Raw genomic sequence first — 20174 nt, forward strand, 5'->3', positions numbered from 1 at the left:
AGGCGGGTGGAGAGACGGGGTCGGAAGGCGAGTAGGAGCAGCACGGGCCATGGCTGCGAGGATACCTCTGGTGGCGGCGGGTGGATGGGCACGGGGCTCGAGCACCTGTATAGTTATGCCCGGCCGTCCTACAAGCCCGGAGTAAGTAGGCGCGGAGCATTAATCCTCCTAAATGCCGCACTCTGCGTACGACCTACGTGACACGCGTGGCGCTGGACGTCTCATGGCCAGCAGCCATATCCCATGCGCAGGCAGACGGGGAGCAGCAAGCGTGCGCACGAGGCAACGCCAAACCGCAGACACGGCCGGTGGGCGACCGCGGCCCTAAGCCACGGGTGTCAGGCACACTTCACGATATATTGCCCGGCTCCAACGTCTCTTTGCCCCTGATACTTGACACCCGACGCCGGGGGAGAGAGGCGCTACATGAACCCGGCCCTTCTCCCTTCTCTCCTCCGCGAACAAGTCCCCAATCCCAACAGCCCCCGAGGCCACCCAACATAAGAAATAGAACCCCCAACCAAATTCATGTGAAGCCTAGTGCTTGACGCAAGAGGAGCCCGGCGGACGAACGCGACAGGTATAGCCGTCTTCTGACTCTCACAAGAGGGACATCAAAGAGCGCACTCCTCCTTCCCTTGCATGCGAGTGAGTTCCAGTATTCAATCCCCAACAGTGAGCTTCTCGTGTTCTGCCCTGCATTCTCCTCGCATGCACCTGGTGTTCAGTCCCTGGCCCCTGGCTATCCCTGTCGTCACGCTCAAGCGCGCAGTCTGTTCTGGCTCGTCTCAAGGGCGGCTGAAGCTGGCACCGCGACCGCTCGAGGGCGGGATCCCTCGGTTCTCAAACGGAGACCCGCCAAACATGTGCGACTCCGGGCCGGGAGGTCCGTTGAACCCACCCAGGCCAGGCGGGACGAAGCCGTGGGGCGGGCCGTTGAAGAAGCCCGGTGGCGGCATGGGGAGGTTGCGAGGCGGCATTGCTCCCATCGCGTCAGGTGGCGGTACCCCGGCCGGAGGAAAGTTGGGCGGGAACATGTGCTGCAGGGGCACATTTCTGCTCGGTCCGCCGGCCAACCCGGGCGGTGGAATCATGGGCCCACGCTGCTGTGGCGGCGGCATCTGCCCGCCTCTGGCCATCCACTCGGGGGGTATCTGGTCAAGCCCCGGAGGCGGCGGCGGTCGCTGCAGGATTTGCGTGGGCTGGCCCTGGCGCTGCTCTTGATCCGCTCCGTGGAAAGGTTCGTCCATCGGGAAGCCCGGTGGAGGCTGAGGACGCATCTGGCGCTGGGTGCCGCGATTCTCGCGCGCAAGGAACTCAGGTTCGCGCTCGGTAAAGGGGGCCACAGCGCCAGGCTTCTGAGGCTGCTGGACCCGTGCTTGGTGCTCTGCACGCTGCAATTCGGGCGCAGCCCTCATCAGGTTCATCAAGAACTCGGTGTTGCTGTTGTTGCGGGCGGAATTGACCTCGGGCCGCAGGGATCCCTGGCTAGATACGCGCTGATGATGCCCAACTAGGTCTTGGAGGAGCTGATCGGGACGGGCAGACTGCTGCTGTGGTCGAGGGGCGAGGATTTCGTGGGGGTGCTGAGGGGGTGCCGCCACCAACGGACCGTCGCGGCGCTCGCCGCCATACTGCTGGAAGGGCTCAGGAGAAGCAATGGCGCTTTTCTTGTCTGTATCCACAAGCACCCCTTGCTGCTGCGGAGCCGCAAACGGAGAGAGCCCCGGAGGAGTAGCGCTCATGCTCTGCTTCTGCAACTTGGCGAGCAGCTGCTGAAAGGCCTGTCGCTCTTCTTCTGGAGCCGGCGCGGAAGACATGGCCACCCCGGCGCCGGGAGCGGGCCCATTGGCCGGGGGTCCTGCGAGAGGCGTCGAGGCCTCGGACCTCACTCGCCCGTCCTGATGGGGTTGGGAGAAAAAGGACGTGAACCTCGATGACTTTCCGGCCGGCTTGGCCTTCGCGGGCGTCTCCTTTGGCTCGGAAGGGCTAGTAGTGTCGAGCGCCGTGCTGGAGCCGCCACCAAAAGCCATGAAGAATTTGTCGGGCCCTACTTCGACGGGCGCTGGCGCCGAGCGCTTGGGCGCCTCGGTGACGGCCTCGGGGGCTGCAGCAGCGGCAGGCTTGCTCGAAGCAGACCCGCCGCTCTTAGCCGCTTTCATCTGCTCCATCCATTTCTGGAAGTCTTGCTGGGTATGGGCTTCGCGCTGCTCGACGTGCGGCTCGTCCAGCCACTCGGGCTCTCGTTCGGTCTTATGATCACGCTCACGACCCCATCGCCTGTCAGATGTCCGGCCCCCTCCGCGATCGTCTGACGATGGCTCGGGCTCCTTATCCCGGTCACGCCAGCTTTTTGTCCGGTCGCGCTCACGCCTTTCTGGCTGAGGACTGTCCTTGGCGTCGCTTGATCGCCAGGGGTCGAGCTTGTTTCTGCCTAGTCCGTTGCGTGTTCGGCCCTCACCATCGGCGGGTTCCCTGTCTCGAACAAAGGAGTCAAAAGACCGGGTGGGGCGGTCGCGCGTCGCGTCTCGCTCGTCTCGATCTTTGGCAGGCCGGCGTTCGTCTCGAAAGTTGCCGCCCATTTTCCCATGGAAGCGTTCAGCGCCTTCGGTACCAAAGCTCTTGCGCGGCTTGACCGTGCTCCAGCCATCTCCATCCTGGTCGGCATCGCTGCGACGGAGATGAGTGCTACTCCGGCCTTCGCGAAGGCGATCTCCATCCACATCGCCGTTTCGGCCCCGCAAACTGGTGCGACCGGGGGTCTCGGGCTCCTTGGAGCCTTTGTCGTTTTCCAGTGTCTTGTTGCCCCTGGCGGACGAAAAAGCCATGCGAGGGGGTCCGAAGACAATGTCATCAGGGTCTGTGGCAAGAATGGCGCGGTCAGCAAGCAAGCGTGTGGGAATGGATGCAACGGCGAGACTGACTTGCGCTGTTGCGGGAACGATCGAGGCCGGGTCGGCGGTTGGTCTGGTCAAGCAAAGGGTTGTCGGCTGCCCGCGGCTTGTCGCCGGCGGCTTTACTTTGGGCGCGAAGCTGTTCGGGTGTCGCACTGCAGCCAAAGTCAGCGACAACGAGGCACGTGGCAGCGAAGGCGACAATGCGAGCTCACCCCATCCACTCCTCCGCGGGGGGGAGGTTGTCTGGTCGGGTACATAGCGGCGACTCGCGCAGGTGCAGCAGAAAGGCTGCAGTGTATCGGATGGCCATATCAGGGCAGCGATGTTGCGATGCCCATCTAAGGAAGGGGCCAGCGAACGCCGCAGAAGAGGGTATGCAGAGAGCTCTGCAATCGAGACGAGGCGGCACGCACGGTCAAGCCAACGACGTGCAAGGGCTCGTCAACGAGACGCGGCGAGTGTCGACGAGGATGATGATGTGCGAGATAACCGTCGTACAAAGGTGGTGGTGGAAACGGGTGTTTGAGGGCGACTTCGGCGGTGGGAGGAGAGGCGGCTGGTGCGGCGGCCAGCTAGGTTGCCGAGTATTTGCTTCAGAGGGCGGCGTGAAAGAGGCGGAAGCGTCGGCGTTGCTGTCGTCGCTCTTGAGGATAGACGGGAGAGACCAAATGGAGCCAGGTCGGGGCGAGCGAGGGAGGCAGAAGGATGGGTTCTTGGTCGAGGCAAGGAGGAAAGCAGCGGACAAGGGCGGGCGATGGAGCAGTCAGATGGAAGGGAGACGATTGATTGATTGCAGATGATGGAGAGAGGGAGGATGGCAGAGAGAGGAAATGGGTGAGGAGGAGAAGCTGTGCGACGTTGGGAGAGAGGAGAGGAGGCGTGAAGAGATTGGATTGGATGCGAATGGAAGAGAAAGGATGAAGCAGTGGGATTTCGGGGGCTTGGGAGGCGGCTGCGATAGAGACACATGGAGCTTGGGCGGAGGGTACCCGAGCGCCAGGTACCAGCGGCGAGGCCGGGCGCGCACTCCGGGTACAAAGAGCCGGAGTATCTCCAGCTAAGGCAGCAAGTAGCGGCGCTGTGGTGGTTGGGGAGTAAAGGCCAAGACGCGGGCAATGCTTTGCACCTAGTAGGTATGATTTTGATTCTGATTTTGATTCTGATTTTGCCCGCAGCCATGAACATACAGACAGGCCTCAAGGTAGGGCGCTTGGCCAGGGCAGATGTACATAAGGTTCTGCCAGGTGCAAGGCTTTCAAAGGCCTCCTCCCAATTCAACGAGGTCAGGGTTCAGGTCAGGTACTTCGTTGAGGCACGGTACACAAGGAGGCAAGGTTCAATAAAAGCCCTTGGTGCCCACAAAGATTCAGAGCACGTGGGCCGCACCGAGGTATCCGATACTTGATCCTGGACCCGCTTTACAGAATGATTGCGGTATAGACTACCTACCTACCTACTTGCTGGAGCCTGGCACAAGGCCCGGGCTCTCCTCACCACGGCACCTCCGCATGGCAGCTGCTCTTTGCCACCATCATGGCCTTGGATCGTCGTATCCCTGCTCCTCCTCACCTTTGGTCAAGCTTTCGCCTTTGCGCCATCAAGCACTTGTCCCAGTCAGTCCTCTTGTCCAACTACCACCGCGCCCTGGTCAGGTGACCTGGTGCGGCCTCGCAACGACCATCACAGTGGCAGCACCCGTCGACATGGCGCAGCTCGGAACAAGACGACGGCTGGCTGGCAATGAGTCGTGGGCCGAGCGTCGGACCCCGAATCGGCGCTGATTGCACGCGCGAACCATTCGTATCTCGAGAGCTGCTTTCGCCATGCGGTGACCGTCCATAGTCTCTCGCGGATCTGGCTTGGCTCGATCGATCTCGTGGGCATCACCATGCCCTCTTCGATCTCTTCGGGTAACACAACATCTATAGTTGCCCCGGCCTCAATTCCAGTCTAACAGAAGGTGAGATACGCTCAGCTGGTGCTGCGTCTACCCCGCCGTTCGCCACCTTCTCTCCAGCATCTACAGCTGCCTCTCGTGGTCCGACAGGTCCGTCCATGACCAGTTGGTGGTCACGCGCGGCTCAAGTGACACTGTGCTCATCTGCTCTCATGCACCGTGCTACTCCTTTCGACTTGCCACTTGTTACAGCTTCCGCGGCATTGGCAATAAAATAGAGACCCCTCTTCCCGGCCGGCTTCAACTATCCATCGGCCTCCAGCAACCACGCACACATCATGGCCGCCATTGACATGGAATACACCCGTCTCGGCGTCACCTTGGGCGCCTGTGGTCTCGCCTTTCTGATATATGCTTTGGTCTATGGTCGAAAGACTCCCTTTCCCTTGCTGTTTCTCTCCCGCCAGCGTCAGTCGAACCAAACCTCCGTTGCTGGCTTGTCCAAGAGATTCCCTCCTTCGCAGCGTGCCCTCCTCGCCGAAGTCGCCACCGCGGCCTCATCCGCTGTGGACGGCCTTGATGCCGACTTTGACCTATCGACATGCCCCAAACTCACTCTTGAAATAGAGTCCGACTATCGCTGTGCAGACCCGGCCACTTTTCTCTTCAGTGGATTCACCGTAGGCGAAGTCCGGGCGCTGGGAGATTTCCCCGACTATGCAAAGTTGTCAGGAGTCCCCTTGCCAGGGCCTGCACGAGACTTCAACATCGACAACGCCTTGCCGAGGCCATATAGGCCGTTTCGCTGGCCATACCACCAGACCATGTGTACGTAACGAAATCAAAGTTGTCTTTAGCCCAGTCTGCTGAGCGTGGCTGACCGACAACTACTGCGGCGAAGCGCTTCAAAAGCTCGACACTGATTACTGGCTCGAGCTGGAAGGCTCATATCGAGACCGGATCCGCCAGCGCCAGGCGCTCTTCGCCAAGCATGGGCGGCAAGTGCTGCAAGCCTTGCCAGGGTCGGAGCTCGCACGCAAGGAGCTGGTCGAGGTGGTTGTTCAGTTTCTCTGTGCACGATATCCACGGCACTTTCAACTGGTCAATGGCAAAACCCTGGTCAATCGGATCCTGGAAACTGAGCACGATCTGGCGACAGCTGAGCCGCTTCACGTTCTCCTGGACAACGTCCCAGAGGACTTTGCAATCGTTTTGAGGCATCACGAGACCGGTCACTACTGCTTTCGAGCAGGCATTATTTGCTCGGCCGTTGGATGGAATCTGGGCCAAAAGATTGGCCTCAGCCTGTCGGCCATCCACCGGCCAGTGCCGGACTACAAGGACAAGATTGAGTTCAGCGTAGACCGGTAAGCCGCTAGCCACCAGTGCGACCTTTTCGCTCTCATAAACTGACAAGACCGGCGCCAGGTTCTTTTCCAAGATGGCGACGTTCAACCCAATACAGAGAGCATCATGGGGACTCGAAGTCGGGCAACCCCTCTACCTACCGTCTACTGATCCCGATTTTAGCCATCGGGAGTCTCAGAACCCCAGCCTCCGGCCGGAGGACATCTTTTTCCGAGTTGACTGGCAGACTGTTCGTCGACTGCCGCTCTCGGGCGCAGTCGTGTTCAACTTTAAAGCTTTGTTCACACCCCTGACCGAGTTTGAAGACGAGCCCTACATTCCGTCACTCGTTCTCAAAGTCCTCAACGAGGGCAAAGAGAACATTATGAGGTATAAGGGGACCTGGCATGTCGAGCACGTTGCGAAGCCCACGCTCGCAAGGTACGAGCGCTTGCAGGTCGAGCGCGGGCTGATTGACGGTCAGTGGGCTCCACACACGTTGCAGGAGAGCCCCTTCTTCCCAGGCTGGGAGAGGAAGTGTAGACTAGCGTAAGGTCTGGGGCTTCTTCCAGCCTCTGCGCAGATCAAACGTCTTTCTTGCTTCTGGATCCACTTGATGTCGCGAGACGGGCACTGAGGCTTGTTCCAATTTGCCAGTCGATTGGTCTTTCGGCCGTTTGCTCGACTGGCAGTCGCAAACGCTGTTGAAGATGGTGTTCTCCGACCATCTGGCCTCCGGACGCATGATTCGAGGTCCATCCCTACGAACGAGCACGAGCACTGACACCCGCCAAGCGACTTGCTAGGGAACGCCAAGAACAAACGATGTAGGAGGGATATGTGCCAAGTATTCATACTGTATGAGCATAGGCTCACAATGACAGCTGAAGTCCCGGTTACACGTCAAGTGGTTGGCAGCTCCTCAGCGCAGCCAAATATTCAGCCAGGAGCCCGGGACGGGCGCGTCATTACTCGTCGAGTGATGACATTGCACCGGCATGATGCCCAATCAATCAGTCCCCCTGCAAAGCATGGGGTGCTGCCACGAGGGCGCATTGAGCGGGGTCGAAGCATTGGCATCTCACCGACGGGGACCGAGGATTCCCATCTTTGAAAGACGTGAGACCAGCCGGACAGCAATTGAGTGATCGGTTGGAACCCTTCTTCCTCCGGGGAATAGGATACGGAATCTGCCTTGAGCCTTGTCCTGAACTTTGCATTTTGTGTCAGTCATCTCTGGAAGCTCGGCAAGAAAAGGACAAGCTGCTGCCATGGCATCTTGTGCTCGAGGCGCCCGGATTCCGCATCCCTTTGACCCGCTCGAGGCGGGAGAGATCAAAGTAGCCGTGGCGGTGGTAAGGGAAGCTCTTGGCACCGTCCTCTTCAATGCCGTCGCGCTCCAGGAGCCTCGCAAGGCGGACATGGTGGCGTGGCTCGGCGACCGCAATGGCCAGCCCCGGCCTCGGCGAGTGGCCGATGTAGTGGTCATTGCCCCCGGGGGGAGGGTGGGCGAGGGGCTCGTCGACATCGACAAGGGCAGCTTGGTCGGCTGGGAGTGGAAGGAGGGTTTCCAGCCCATCGTGAGTCTGCTCTGCTGTTCCCCCTTAACCCTGCATCCCCTGACCAACCCGGCGCAGATCACGGTCGAGGAGCTGCAAGCCGTGGAGCACATTGTCCGCACCGACGCCGCTGTCATCGAGCAGTGCGAGAAGAGCGGCATATCGCGCGACGAGATGCACAAGGTGTACTGCGACCCGTGGACCATTGGCGTCGACGAGCGCTTCGGGTCCACGGTCCGCCTCCAGCAGGCCCTCATGTACTTTCGCCCGGGCCTCGACGACTGCCAGTACCAGTACCCGCTCGACTTCTGCCCCGTCTACGACGCCGGCCAGCGCCGCGTCGTCCACATCGACGTGCCCGAGGTCCGGCGCCCGCTGCGGAGGGAGCCGCCGCTCAACTACCACCCGGCAGACGTCGAGGTCCGCGGCGGGTACCGGACGGACCTCAAGCCGCTCGAGATTACGCAGCCGGAGGGTGTTTCGTTTAGACTTGATGGCAGGGAGCTCCAGTGGCAGAACTGGCGGTTTCACGTCGGGTTTGGCTACCGCGAGGGCATTGTCCTGCACGACATTGCTTACAACGACGGCGGCACCGTCCGCCCCATCTTCTACCGCCTCTCGCTCGCCGAGATGGTGGTGCCCTAGTCAGTCACTCTCCCCGTCCTGCTCTCTCCTTACAGCCCCCGTGGACTGCGTCTGCCTCAAGGAGCCCCTTTCTTCTGACGCGCAAGACACGTGCGTCTGCCTCCCAGCGGCAACCCGGAGCACCCGCACCATCGCAAGCACGCCTTCGACCTGGGCGAGTACGGCGCGGGCTACCTGACCAACAGCCTCAAGGCCGGGTGCGACTGCAAGGGCGCGATCCGATACCTCGACGCCGCGTTCCCGACGCGCGACGGCGGCGTGCGGACCGTGGCCAACGCCATCTGCATCCACGAGGAGGACGCCGGCCTGCTGTTCAAGCACTCCGACTTTCGCGACGACTCGGCCATTGCCACGCGTGCCCGTCGGCTGGTTGTCCAGCACATCTTTACTGCGGCCAACTATGAGTATATTGTTCAGGTAAGACGAGACGGACCTGTGAGGAGCGAGGCATCTCATTTCTGCTTAAGAGAAGCTCGGCCTAATCCTTGTAGTGGATCTTTCACGTAAGTTTTCTCTCTCTTCTGCTTCTTCGCTCTTCTCCGCTCCCCGGTCTTCGGTCTGGGCCGGGCATCGATTCATGGCTGACGTCCGGACAACAGCAAGACGGAACCATCCAGCCCGAGATCAAGCTGACCGGAATCCTCAACACGTACGCAATCAACCCAGACGAGGACACACATGGCTGGGGCACCCAAGTTCATCCCGGTAAGGCCTTCTCCCTCCCCTTGCGCCCTCTTTGAAAGGTCAGTCCGTCTCTTCATCGTCCATCTGACACGGCCCCCTCACCTCGCCACCCAAAGGCGTCAACGCCCACAACCACCAACACCTCTTCTGCCTCCGAATCAACCCCAGCGTCGACGGCCCGCGCAACACCGTCGTCATGGTCGACGCCGTGCCCTCGGACGCGCCCGTCGGCAGCGCCGAGAACCCCTTTGGCAATGCCTTCGGCGCCCGCCGCACCGTGCTCGCCACCGCCGGCGCCGCCGCGAGCGACTACGCCGTCTCGCGCACCTGGGACATGTGCAACAGGGACCGTGTGCATCCCTACAGCGGCTTGCCTGCCAGCTACAAGCTCGTCAGCCGCGACGTGCCGGGCTTGCTGCCCAAGCCCGGGTCGCTCGTGTGGAAGAGAGCGGGCTTTGCGCGCCACGCTGTCCATGTGACCAAGTGTGAGTTATTCTGCCGACGTCCCAGATCCGCCCCGTCCTTGCATGCGCTGGCTCTGTCTCGTCTGACACGCAGGCCCACTGGCTCTTTGTTCTTTGCTGCCCATGTTCAGATCGCGACGACCAGCTCTGGCCCGCAGGCCGCCACGTGCCGCAGACATCGGGCAACACGCCCGTCGGCCTCGTCGACTGGATCGGCGACGGCTCCGAGAGCGTCGAGGACCAGGACATTGTGCTCTGGCACACCTTTGGCCTGAACCACTTTCCCTCGCCCGAGGACTTCCCCATCATGCCCGCCGAGTCCGTCACGCTGCTCCTGCGCCCGCGCCACTTCTTCACCCACAACCCCGTCATGGACTGCCCGCCCAGCACGTCCGTCACGCCGAGCCAGGCAGCGGCGGCGGCAGCAGCAGCAGCAGGGATGGAAAAGGCTGACTGATGGTCTGAGATCGCTGCTTCACGCTCTGCTTCGTTAACCCCCCCGCTCTACTGCTCTTGTTGGCACCGGCAGCCTTTTGTAGGACTTTAAGCATGCCGGCCCATTTGTATGCCACCAGCAATACGAAAAGCCAAGCGTTTCATACTCTTGTCGTCATTCAGCAGCTACGTAGGCGCAGATGGGCTCTAGCACTCTTGAACTCATCGTGTCGCCTCTTTTTAGATACGGTGAAGACATGGCGTGTGCATCGACATATATATCCGTGTAGAGACTGCGGGATGGAGTCTCGCCTAATGACCGACTTCTTGCGTAGATGGTAGCATACTTTCCAACCTCGTCCTTTTCCTCCGCCAACACTGCGAGCGAGTGAATCACTGGTAGGCGTTTTAGTCGTATATATCCATGAGCCTCTCCTGCAACGCAACCCCCCTTTACGACTTTGCGGCACCGGCAGCAGCCGGCACCTCATCGTCGAGCGGCAGAATGTGCGGCAGGGGCCCGAGCGGCGTGATGGACATGGGGTTGATTTGCGTGTGGCTGCGCGTGTAGTGCCACTTGATGTGGTCAAACTGCGTCGTCCCGCCAAACGCCGCGTGCTTCCAGTACAGGGTGCGCATCCAGCGGTGCAGCGCCGGATAGCCCGAGCGGACGTCGCGCACGTTGCACTTGAAGTGCTGGACGTAGACGGGGTCGAAGCGCACCAGCGTCACGTACCTGACGGCGGGTGGTGAGCAACAAAGGACGAAGGCGTGCTGGACAAAGGGTGTCGGGGAGGGAAAGGGACGGGGGTAGGGGTGGTCGCTCACAGGCGAATGTCGGCCTCGGTCAGCGCCTTGCCAAAGTAATAGGGCCCGTCGGTCTGTCCGGCGAGGTGCTTCTCGGCTCGGTCGAGGGCCTCGAAGAGAGCGACGACGTTTTTCTCATAGGCTTGCGCCGTCGTGGCAAAGCCCGACTTGTAGACGCCGTTGTTGATCAAGTCATACGTCCACTCGTTGGTCTCGTCAATCTGCCCGCGCAGCTTCTCTGGATACAGCACGACGGAGCGGAACTCTGGCCGGACCAAGTCGTCAAACTGCCCCGTCCAGTCAGTCAGCTTCGCCCGGTTCTGGCGTCACACATCATGGGTCAAAGGGGTCCTCCCACGCACCTCGGTGCCGAGCATGCGGACAATCTCGCTGCTCTCGTTGCTGACGATGCGCTTCGTCTTCTTGTCGTACAGGACCGGCACGGTGAAGCGGCCCTGGTAATCCTCGTCCGACTCAAAGTAGACGTGGCGCAGGTGGGTGAAGGCGCCGTGGCCGTCGATGGGATCCGGCACCACGTTGTCGCCGGGCTCCTTCTCGTCGGCCGTGACGAAGCGCCATCCTCCCTCGGCGAGGTGCCAGTGCACGACCGAGTACGAGATGAGGTCCTCGAGGCCCTTGAGCCTCCTGGTGATGAGGGTGCGGTGGGCCTGTCCACCTGTCCATCAGCACGCAGCGACGCCGCAGGAGCGGAAGACAAGGATCGGAGGCATACCCAAGGACAGGCGTAGCTGACGTAGAGGTGATAGCGCCCCTTCTCGGGCGGATACTTGGCACCGCTCTCGCGCGAGATGCGGTCGCGGAACGAGCTGACCTGGCGCTTGTACTCGCCAGACTTGTCGCCGGGCTTGACCCAGTCCGTCACCTTGCCGCCGCTCGTCTGCCATCCGGCTTCAGTCTCGCTGTCTTGGCATCCTGGGCAAGTCCTCTTACCATCCTGATCTGGCGTCCTTGGGAATGTGTATATGAAGCGGGGGAGCAATGACGGCGCAAGTGCGTAGCTGCTCTTCTCGAGCACGCGAGGGATGGCGAGACGAGGACGAGATGGAGCCTTTTAAGCAGATGGTGGACGCTCGTCGTGCTCACGCTCATGAACGGGCCCTAGAATCGATCCTTTCTCCTGTCGAAAACAGGCTGCTGCTCGTATGCAGGGAGGCGTAACAGATGCTCATGAAGCTCGAGGCGACACGCTGATGAGGCGACACGCTGATGAGGCGACAACTGGCTCGAGCGGGGCTTTATTCAAGCGACTATCAGCCTTTAGTAGCGCATATTCCCGGCTTTGCCATCCCGCCGTAGCCTCTTGCGGCTAACACGAAGCCGCCAAACCATCACAGTCCTCCGCTAGAGCCCGTTCAGTCCAAACACTTTATTCATCTATCAAAGTCATGCCGGCAACATTCTACCTTACTCGCATTTTGCCCCTTTTTCTCGCCCTGGCGCTTCCGTCCTGCCTCGCGCCACCCCCTTCGCTAAGAAAAGACTGGCCATGTTTCGCTTGGTCTACTTCGTACGCTCCCGCGGCTTCGTCCCTCACCGCACCCTCACCTTGATGTACGGCACTTCCACATCCTCCTCGGCCATGTCCTCGGCCACAATCTCGAATATCACCTCCTTCTGGTGCGACGGAATCGCCTTCTTCGAGATGGTCTCGACCAGCCTGCTGAGCTTCATGCCGTAGCGTTCCTTGAGCTTTGATGGAGGAAAGAAGCTCGCGTAAAGCAGGCTGACGCCTGAGCTGAGCATGCTGACGCTCAGGCCCTTGGCCTTGAAGTAGTCGAGGAGTTCCTGCAGCGTAATGTTGTCCACCTCGAACCGGTCCCAGATCTTGTCCAGCGTCACCTTGCCGTCCGGGCCCTGGTACTCCACCTTGGGGCTCGTAATCGGCTCGCTGAAGCCAAAGAAGGGCAGTGCCAGGTTGATGAAACCGTTTTTGAACTGCTCCACGTCCTTCTTGCCGTCAATCACCTTGTACAGCTCCAGCACCACCAGCCCGGTCACCAGCGCCGTCGTCGTTGCAATCGCCGGGATGATCTTGCCCGCGATGAACTTGGTCTTGTGGCGGTTCGCCGCCTCGATCTTGTAGTTCTCGGCCCGCAGGTTGCTGCACGCCGTGATGAAGTCGATGTGGTGGTTGCTGTCGTCGTCCTTCTCAAACTCGACCGGCTGGAGCTGGAAGCCCGCGAGCGTGTTGGACGACGGGATGCCGGCCATGATCTTGTCTAGCTCGTCGCCGTCATCCAAGCCTGTGTTTTCGTTGGGGTCCTGCACCGGCGACCGTTAGCCTGATTCCACATGCGTCCCGAAAACAGTCTTCAAATCACGGCATGAGCTGCTGGCTTACCGGCTCCTTGTCATCGGCCTGGATCCTGACGTTGGCATCGGGGGTAAAGTCCGGCACAATCACATTCTCCAACTCCCTCAGGTAAATCGACTTCTCCATCCCAGGCGACTTGATGTTGAAGTTAAAGGCGTGCAGGTTCGCGGCCGCGACGACGAAGCCAAAGTGTGCCGGGTTGTTTGGGTCAAACTTGAGCGGATCCGGCGCGCGCTTGGGCCCGGACCAGAAGGGTGTGCCGCTCGACGTCTCCGAGTCCTTGGGGAAGTTGTGCAGCAGCTGTTGGATCTTGTTGGAAAACTCCGTCTCGAACAGCATCCGGGCCCAGGCAATGCAGTCCTCAAACGTGCGGGGACGCTCCGTCGTGAGGTAGTTGCGAATCGTCTCGAGCGTCTCCCTTTGGTTGCCGCCTTGCTTCAACGTCGTCTCCAGGAAGTTGGGCTGCGTCAGATACAGGTTCACCGTCTGTGGGGCCTTGACAAAAGACCTCTCAAACATGTATTCCTTGGCCCACGCAATGGTGTGCTCGATTCGGTTGGGGAAGCTCCGGATGGTGCACATGGGGAATTCCTTCTCCGGCGGGTCTTGGGAGGACGAGTACGACTCGGTCAGATGTGGCAAGACGACTTGGGTGTTGCCCTTGGTGCCCAGGGTGCCGCTCTCCAGCAGTGGCTTGCGGAAGAAGACGCAGCGCCTGTCGACGTACGTCCTGGCCTCGACATTGTCCAGAGCGTTGGTCACGCCGTCCAGGGCCTGCCAAAACTCCTCGTTGAAGGTGTGCTCCGTGTCGGCGCTGACCCTGTCCTTCATCGTCACCATGTGGCCCTCGAGCTCGGGGTTCATCCGCTGCACGGCTCGGGCCGCGCAGTCGCTCTTCATGCTGCCCACGTCGGCAGCGCGGAACAGAAACTGCCGATTGAGATTGCTCTTCTCAATCGAGTCCATGTCCGTCACGTAGATCTTGCCCTTGGGCCCGACTCCGAGGCCCATCATGGCCCAGTTCTTGAGCATTTCGCAGCCAATGGCGCCTGCGCCGACCAAGAACTGCTTGACGTTGCCAATCTTTTCCTGGAACTCGCTGCCAAAGACGGCGATTTGGCCGTCGTAGCGGCTTCCCACGGGCTTGCACAGCTCCGGAGTGCGCTTCGTAGATGTGGGGATCGACTCGATGGCATCAAAGTACATCCACTGCTGGATGGGTTGAAACTTGCCCGACACGGCCTTGAGCACCTCTTGCGCAGCAATGCCGCCGAAGAGGGCGGCCATGGGGCTGAGGTCTCCCATTGCTTGGTAGCTGAGTTCCTTGAGCAGCTTCTCGTCGATCTCCATCTCGAGCTTCTCCTGCTCGGCAAACTTCTTGGCTGCGCCGAGCACTACGGCAGCGTCCTCGTCGTCCATGGGCTTCGGTAGCCGGCCGTTGGACAGCTGGAAGGCCTCGAGGGCCTGGAAGCCGAGGTGGAGCTGCGGAGGCCGATCGAACTTGGCAAAGTCTGACATGAGGAACTCGGGCTCCTTGAGAGCCGCCGTAAAGCTCTTGAAGTTGACAATCTTGGGCATCTTGACCTGCTGGTACATTCCGCCGCGCCTGTATGTGCCGAGGCCCGACACGTCTCCAATGGAAAAAGTGTAAGGGCCCTTGACAGTAATTTTCCGGGGTTCGCACCCGTTCAGGCCCTCCATGCCCTCCACCTCGGAAAAGGTGACGTAGTCGCCATCTTCCAAGCCATGCCGGGTCTCGTCGAGAGCCGAGACGAGGCCCTCTTCGTCGACGCCAGCAACGATTCCGCTCAACGGCGTCTCGCCAGTGGGGTCGATGACGGTGAACTTGTCACCAAAGTCGCAGAAGATGGAGCCAAAGAGGCCGAACGTGTTGGCAACGACGACGTAGATGCCCTTTGAGTGGCAGTAGTCTCCGATGGCTTTCTGGGCCGAAATGGGCAAGTTGGTCAGGACAACAACCTGGTACTTGTCGAACTGGGAGAGGTTATCGACGAGCCTGTGAGCACGGTCAGCCAGACATGTCCTGCCCGCCAAGCAGGACAACATACCCAGACGATTGGTGGACCTTGACTGGGGTGTAAGCGTTGAGCTCGGCCACCCGGGATGCCGTCACTTCGTCTCTAGGCTTCCCCACATCGTGCGGGGTGAGGAAGAACTGAGTGGAGAGGTCGGCGAGCTGGACGGGAGCCGGGTCGTAGAGCGTCAGGCTCTTGACGCCAGCCAGGGCGATGTTCTTTGCGATCTCGACGCCGAGGCCCTTGAGGCCAACAACGAGGACGTTGGAGGCGCCCATGCGCTTCATGGCCTCGTGGCCCAAGACATAGAGCTGTCGGCTGTAGAGGGCCTCGTCGATCTCGGTCGTGCCCACGACGGAGTCGTCGACTTGCATCCTGGTGGCTAGATCGACCTCGGGGAGCTTTTGGCCCTGCAAAGGCGTAAGACGGGGAGTTTCTCAGCTCGAGATGGCCAGGCAAAGCGGGTGAGGAGGAGGAGCCGGGAGACGGCGGAGGGCTCGGTCGCAGCGCAGACATACCGTCATGGTCCGTTTACGATGAGGTTTGTGCTCTCCGTCCGAGAGCTTGCGCTTCCCCTGGGTTTCTATGCTTGCCGGGGGCGGAATCTTGGCGAAGGAGACGCAGCACCCAGGTCGAGCCTCAACAGCCGCCGAGATGCTGAACCCGACAGGCTTTGTTTGGGCAGGAGAAAGTTGCTTGCAGGGGCGAGAGGGGAGTAGTCTGGGAAAGCTGATGGCGGCCGATGTCGTTAGAGGAGGCCTGTGCGGTGCGTCGCGCTCGCTGGTGGCAGGTTGGTTGAAGGGAAGGGAAGACGTTGCGGCAGACAGAAGGCAAGCTGCGATGAGGGGCAGTAAAGCTGATGAGGTAATCTTGCGGCAACTGACGGAAGTACCGGGTACTCCGAGGAGGGGAAGGGGAAAGGAGGGGCAGGTGGCGTAGCCTCACCGTCTCACCTGGTCTCACCTGGTCTCACCGAGAGCCATGTCCACCGTCACCGTCCTCGCCACGCCACATGACGCTCTCTCGCCCCAGTCCCGTTCACCTGAAAGTTCCTGTCTGGTTTAGTTTTCCCAGGTGTGAGAAAGCGACACGCTGATTGCATCAGACAGCGCTCGAGCTTCGTTCTCTCAGCTCTGTGTCATGCCCAGGACGAGAGCGTTCAATGTTGCTCAAGTCAATCACGAGTCCAACGACTTGACCAGAAGTCTTGATCAGTTCTCGAAATCACCCGAGCTCACACCTCAAGACGGCCTGCGTGTAAGCAACTTAAGCTGGCAGCATGTCTCCTGGCGAGTCTCAGCCTACCCTGCAGTGGTCGCGTCTTTCTCGGTGCGTTTCAAGACGCCCTTGGCAGTTGGCACCTTCCTGCCGGGCCATCCTTTTGTTTGCTTTCTCATCGACTGGCAGAGAGTGAGGGGGTTCCAAGCATACAAGTTCACGGCATGTTGGTGTTGGCGTGTCTCTATTAACAGCTAAACTGCCGATCATCGGCGAGCTAGTTGCTACGAGCCTACGACGAATCGGATCGCCACCTGCTACGCAGCATATGCTCATTATCGACTGGCTCCTTCGAAAAAAGGAGGGGGTCAGTAATCCTTGTCAGTACACGTGGCTCGAGACGCGCTCTATGTAGGGAACCATAATCATCAAGTGAGGAACTTCTGCCCGTGCTGTTTCCGTGTCGTCAAAGACTAGACCGCGCTGTAACTACACGCAGCGACACACCACTATATGAATCCGCTAAATCTGCTCCTCAACGTTCTGAAATCGAACAACACACTCCAAATCCTTCGGTACCGCGTCATGTGTGCTGCACTGCCTCATCGACTCTGCCGTCGATGATGCAGTCATGGCCGTCTCGTACTTTTCATAAAGCTGGGCAATGAGCAGTTTGATTTCCATCGTGGCAAGCGCTTTCCCCAAGCAGATCCTCCCCCCGTATCCAAACGGGATGAGCTGGGGCTCACAGACCTTGAGTGTCGTCTCGTCAGTCTCAAGCCATCTCTCGGGAGCAAAGCGTTCGGAATCTGGAAAGATTTTCTCGTCCCGGTGTAGAGCTACAACAGATGCCGTGACTATGGTGCCTTCTGGGAGATAAAGCCCCAAAAAGGTGTGCCCTCCCTCGGGAACAATGCGCTCGGCTCGTCCACTGGAAGCTGGGTGCAGGCGGTAGACTTCACGTAGGCAAGCCTCCAGTGATGGAACCCGGCTGTCGATGTCGGAGAAGGATATAGAGCCATCCACCTGCACCGGCAAGAGAGCCAACTCTTTGCGTATTCTCCGCTGCCACTGCGGTGCCTCTGTCAATCTCCAGATCAAATATGTAGCCGTCACTGCGACAGTGGCTTCGGCAGCATTAATATTGTCGAGAACCTCAGCCGCGATGTATTGGCGGTCAAGTGGTTGCATTGCCTCGCGAACCTCATGATTTTCCAGTAGATATCGAAGCAGAGAATGCGAGCTGAACAATCGAGGGTCATTTATTGCTGTCGAAATGCGTTGTTGACACCAGGATGCGAGCTTTTCATCTGCCAATAGATATTTCAGGCGCGGATTCAACTTTCCAAGTAGTCGCGAAAGAGGTGCAAAGACCTTTGGGTAACGGACTCGGAATGGTCCAACGAACTGTAGATGCTTCAACTCCATGAAGAGGTCGCGTTCCGGACAGACTCGCTCCACCGAATGTGTGCAGTGGTCAGGTCCAAGGACTAGGTAGGTGATGTTGTCGAGCGCAAACCAGTCTGTCAGACTATAGACGTCAACTTCCTGACCATGACGGATCTGGCCTAGAACGGCCTGGGAGCGTTCTTGGATATGCTGTTCAATCTCTGGCAGTTTGTAGATATTGGAGGCTTGGTAAAAGACCGAGGTCAGCCTGCGCTTGGCACGATGTTCCTCGTAGGGCTTCGTCGCAAACACGGACCGCATATTGTATCCCATGAAATTGTCAAAGTAATTGCTCTTTGCCCATCGATGAGTGGCACCGTATATTTCTTTGGTTGCTTCCAGCGTAGCCACCGAGACCTCATTCGGGGCAATACGGACAACGGGGCCGTACAGCCGATGCCATTTGAATATCTCATCGTTCCGGCAGTAAGAAAGGTCATGGAATGCCAAATGAAGACTCGACACTTTGGATAGCCAAGGGCCAGGCACATGACGTAGACGTCCATGACGGGTATACAACAGCCAAACGTAGGCAAGGACAAGAATCACCGTGCTCATGGCGGGCAAGGTCCCCGGCCTGAGCAGGTAGCCCTGCGTTGTAGCCGCCGCCGTAGTGAGCATTATTTCCCAAGATGAGGCTGGTGTGTGTTTGATGTAAGCAACCCAAGCCGGCCAACTGGACGGTTTCGGTCAGATTCCCTCAGCACCTCGGGTTGTTGTTGTCCATACCGGCGACTTTCAGGCAGGTGGCTCGGTCTGGATTGTACGCTGTTGATCGAGGATGTATTTGTTGACCTTCGTCCGAGAGCGTTGTGGTTGCGCGGTAGCTAGAAAGATGGTCGACTTGCCTCAAAGATATGTACCATCACAGCCTCGCTCGCATCTTTAGAGAAGTGTCTCAATGGGAAAGAGCGAATACCCGAGAACTTGGAACGAGAGCATGCCGATGACCGTTGAATGGTTTGTTGTTAAGGAACGTGTGTTTGTCAGGATGATGGACATTGATGATGGACGATGCTCTGTTGGTATTATTGTCAATACGAGCCTTCTCGGTTAGACCGCCAATGCAAGTTCAAGTGGCAGTGCCTGTGAATAATGATCATGGAAACACCTTCATTAGGCAAGTTTGCCCGCAAGAGAAAACCTTTCGGTACCAAAAGCCAACCGATATTCATGACCCTGCCGTGTGCCAATATAGAATCATCTCCAGAGACGATCTTGGACACGCATAAGTTCCCTGTAGATGGCGACCCATGCTCAGGATGCTTCACGGTCGTAGCGGTTTCATGATGGATTCATGGTAGCATCTAGCCAAGTTTCCCCGCCTGAGGAGCAGTCCCAATGCAGTGAGTGTGTATCCTCGCTACGGAATTGGAAAGAAGCCGCGCCCAAGTGAGCTTACTGGGGAGACTGAGAGGGGGTCTTGGCTCAATGTTTGTTCTCCGGCACTTGCAGTCGAAATGCCGGTCAACAACATGAGAGTCGTGGCATGACGTGTTTCCGACACTTCTGGTTACCGCATAAGTCTGAATAAATTGAGAGGTGTCATTATTTTGGTGTCGAGCCGCCGTGTTTTGGTCCTTCAAAGTCCACGCTTCATTTTCCGGAAGATTCACATGTCGACAGAGCGAGCTAAGGAGGCCTCGACAGGAAAATGGCCAGCGTAGCATCGTACGGCTGATCTGCCAGCCATCTGCACGAGAGCTTGCGTGATAGATCGAAGACTGTTTTGGTGGAGCGTTGGTGACGTTGATGGACGGTTGGCTATTACTGCCCGACCTTTAGTCCTCCTAGCTCTCGCACCTTCTCAACACTCAGCCAAGCCTTGCTGGTTCGGCTGGATGGCTCCAGTCCCCAAGGCAAAAGTTCAGTGCAGGACACGGCCCAAGGCGTTGCAGCTTTGCCTGTTACCCACACAGATGCAAAATAGATTGCAGACGGCACACGGAGTGTAAAAACACCACCCACTCTGCGACTAGTTTGTGAGAGAGGTTTGTTGTAAGGACGGGAGTGTTACTTTCACCTTCACCACCCCGCTTGACGGGGTCCACGGAAATGACTGGCCTAAATTGGAAGGATGAGAGCGGCTTGAAAATGACGGGTCACTTTAAAAGTTCGAACTACAGACATCTACGAGCATGAGGTAGCAGAGGAAGCAGGAGGTGTGGGGTGGCATGGGGAAGGGTGTCCCGAGAGACCGCATATCGCCGCCCTCCATGCAGCAAGGAGTCGTAGGAGCGGAGACGCAAGCCGAGGATAATAAAATAGAACATTTCGGTTAAAATACGCCTTACGCAGCCAAGCTTTGAATATAGCAGTTATTTGATATATCAGAGAGTTGGAGCGCCTTTCATATAAGTCCTAGGCATTTTTGATAGGGTTACTTGAGTTGTTAACTTGA

The 20174-nt window shown here is 58.9% G+C and overlaps 5 protein-coding genes across 5 annotated transcripts; 2 read left to right on the forward strand and 3 right to left on the reverse strand.

Annotated features, from left to right (window-relative positions):
- Window positions 1-788: 788 nt before the first annotated feature.
- HRG_05366 (uncharacterized protein) lies at window positions 789-3207 on the reverse strand (the record flags this gene model as incomplete). The annotated part of the gene is made up of 4 exons (XM_044863837.1): window positions 789-2542; window positions 2615-2860; window positions 2925-3049; window positions 3110-3207. 4 exons carry the CDS (start codon window positions 3205-3207, stop codon window positions 789-791), a joined length of 2223 nt encoding a protein of 740 aa, XP_044720369.1.
- A 1925-nt stretch (window positions 3208-5132) lies between these two features.
- On the forward strand, window positions 5133-6694 carry HRG_05367 (HRQ family protein; the record flags this gene model as incomplete). Its single annotated transcript, XM_044863838.1, has 3 exons — window positions 5133-5622; window positions 5696-6161; window positions 6223-6694. 3 exons carry the CDS (start codon window positions 5133-5135, stop codon window positions 6692-6694), a joined length of 1428 nt encoding a protein of 475 aa, XP_044720370.1.
- A 718-nt stretch (window positions 6695-7412) lies between these two features.
- Window positions 7413-9950, forward strand: HRG_05368 (copper amine oxidase, enzyme domain-containing protein; the record flags this gene model as incomplete). Its single annotated transcript, XM_044863839.1, has 7 exons — window positions 7413-7721; window positions 7779-8344; window positions 8453-8762; window positions 8837-8848; window positions 8945-9050; window positions 9146-9514; window positions 9625-9950. The coding sequence occupies 7 exons, from the start codon at window positions 7413-7415 to the stop codon at window positions 9948-9950; spliced, it is 1998 nt and encodes a 665-aa protein (XP_044720371.1).
- Window positions 9951-10381: 431 nt separating this feature from the next.
- On the reverse strand, window positions 10382-15630 carry HRG_05369 (thiF family domain-containing protein; the record flags this gene model as incomplete). The annotated part of the gene is made up of 8 exons (XM_044863840.1): window positions 10382-10664; window positions 10757-11022; window positions 11098-11403; window positions 11469-11618; window positions 12302-13018; window positions 13098-15087; window positions 15140-15516; window positions 15625-15630. 8 exons carry the CDS (start codon window positions 15628-15630, stop codon window positions 10382-10384), a joined length of 4095 nt encoding a protein of 1364 aa, XP_044720372.1.
- A 1216-nt stretch (window positions 15631-16846) lies between these two features.
- Window positions 16847-18394, reverse strand: HRG_05370 (cytochrome p450 domain-containing protein; the record flags this gene model as incomplete). Its single annotated transcript, XM_044863841.1, has 1 exon — window positions 16847-18394. The coding sequence occupies one exon, from the start codon at window positions 18392-18394 to the stop codon at window positions 16847-16849; it is 1548 nt and encodes a 515-aa protein (XP_044720373.1).
- Window positions 18395-20174: the final 1780 nt, after the last annotated feature.

The sequence above is a fragment of the Hirsutella rhossiliensis genome, assembly GCF_020360975.1.
Source record: "Hirsutella rhossiliensis strain HR02 chromosome Unknown scaffold00005, whole genome shotgun sequence".
NCBI classification, from domain to species: domain Eukaryota; kingdom Fungi; phylum Ascomycota; class Sordariomycetes; order Hypocreales; family Ophiocordycipitaceae; genus Hirsutella; species Hirsutella rhossiliensis.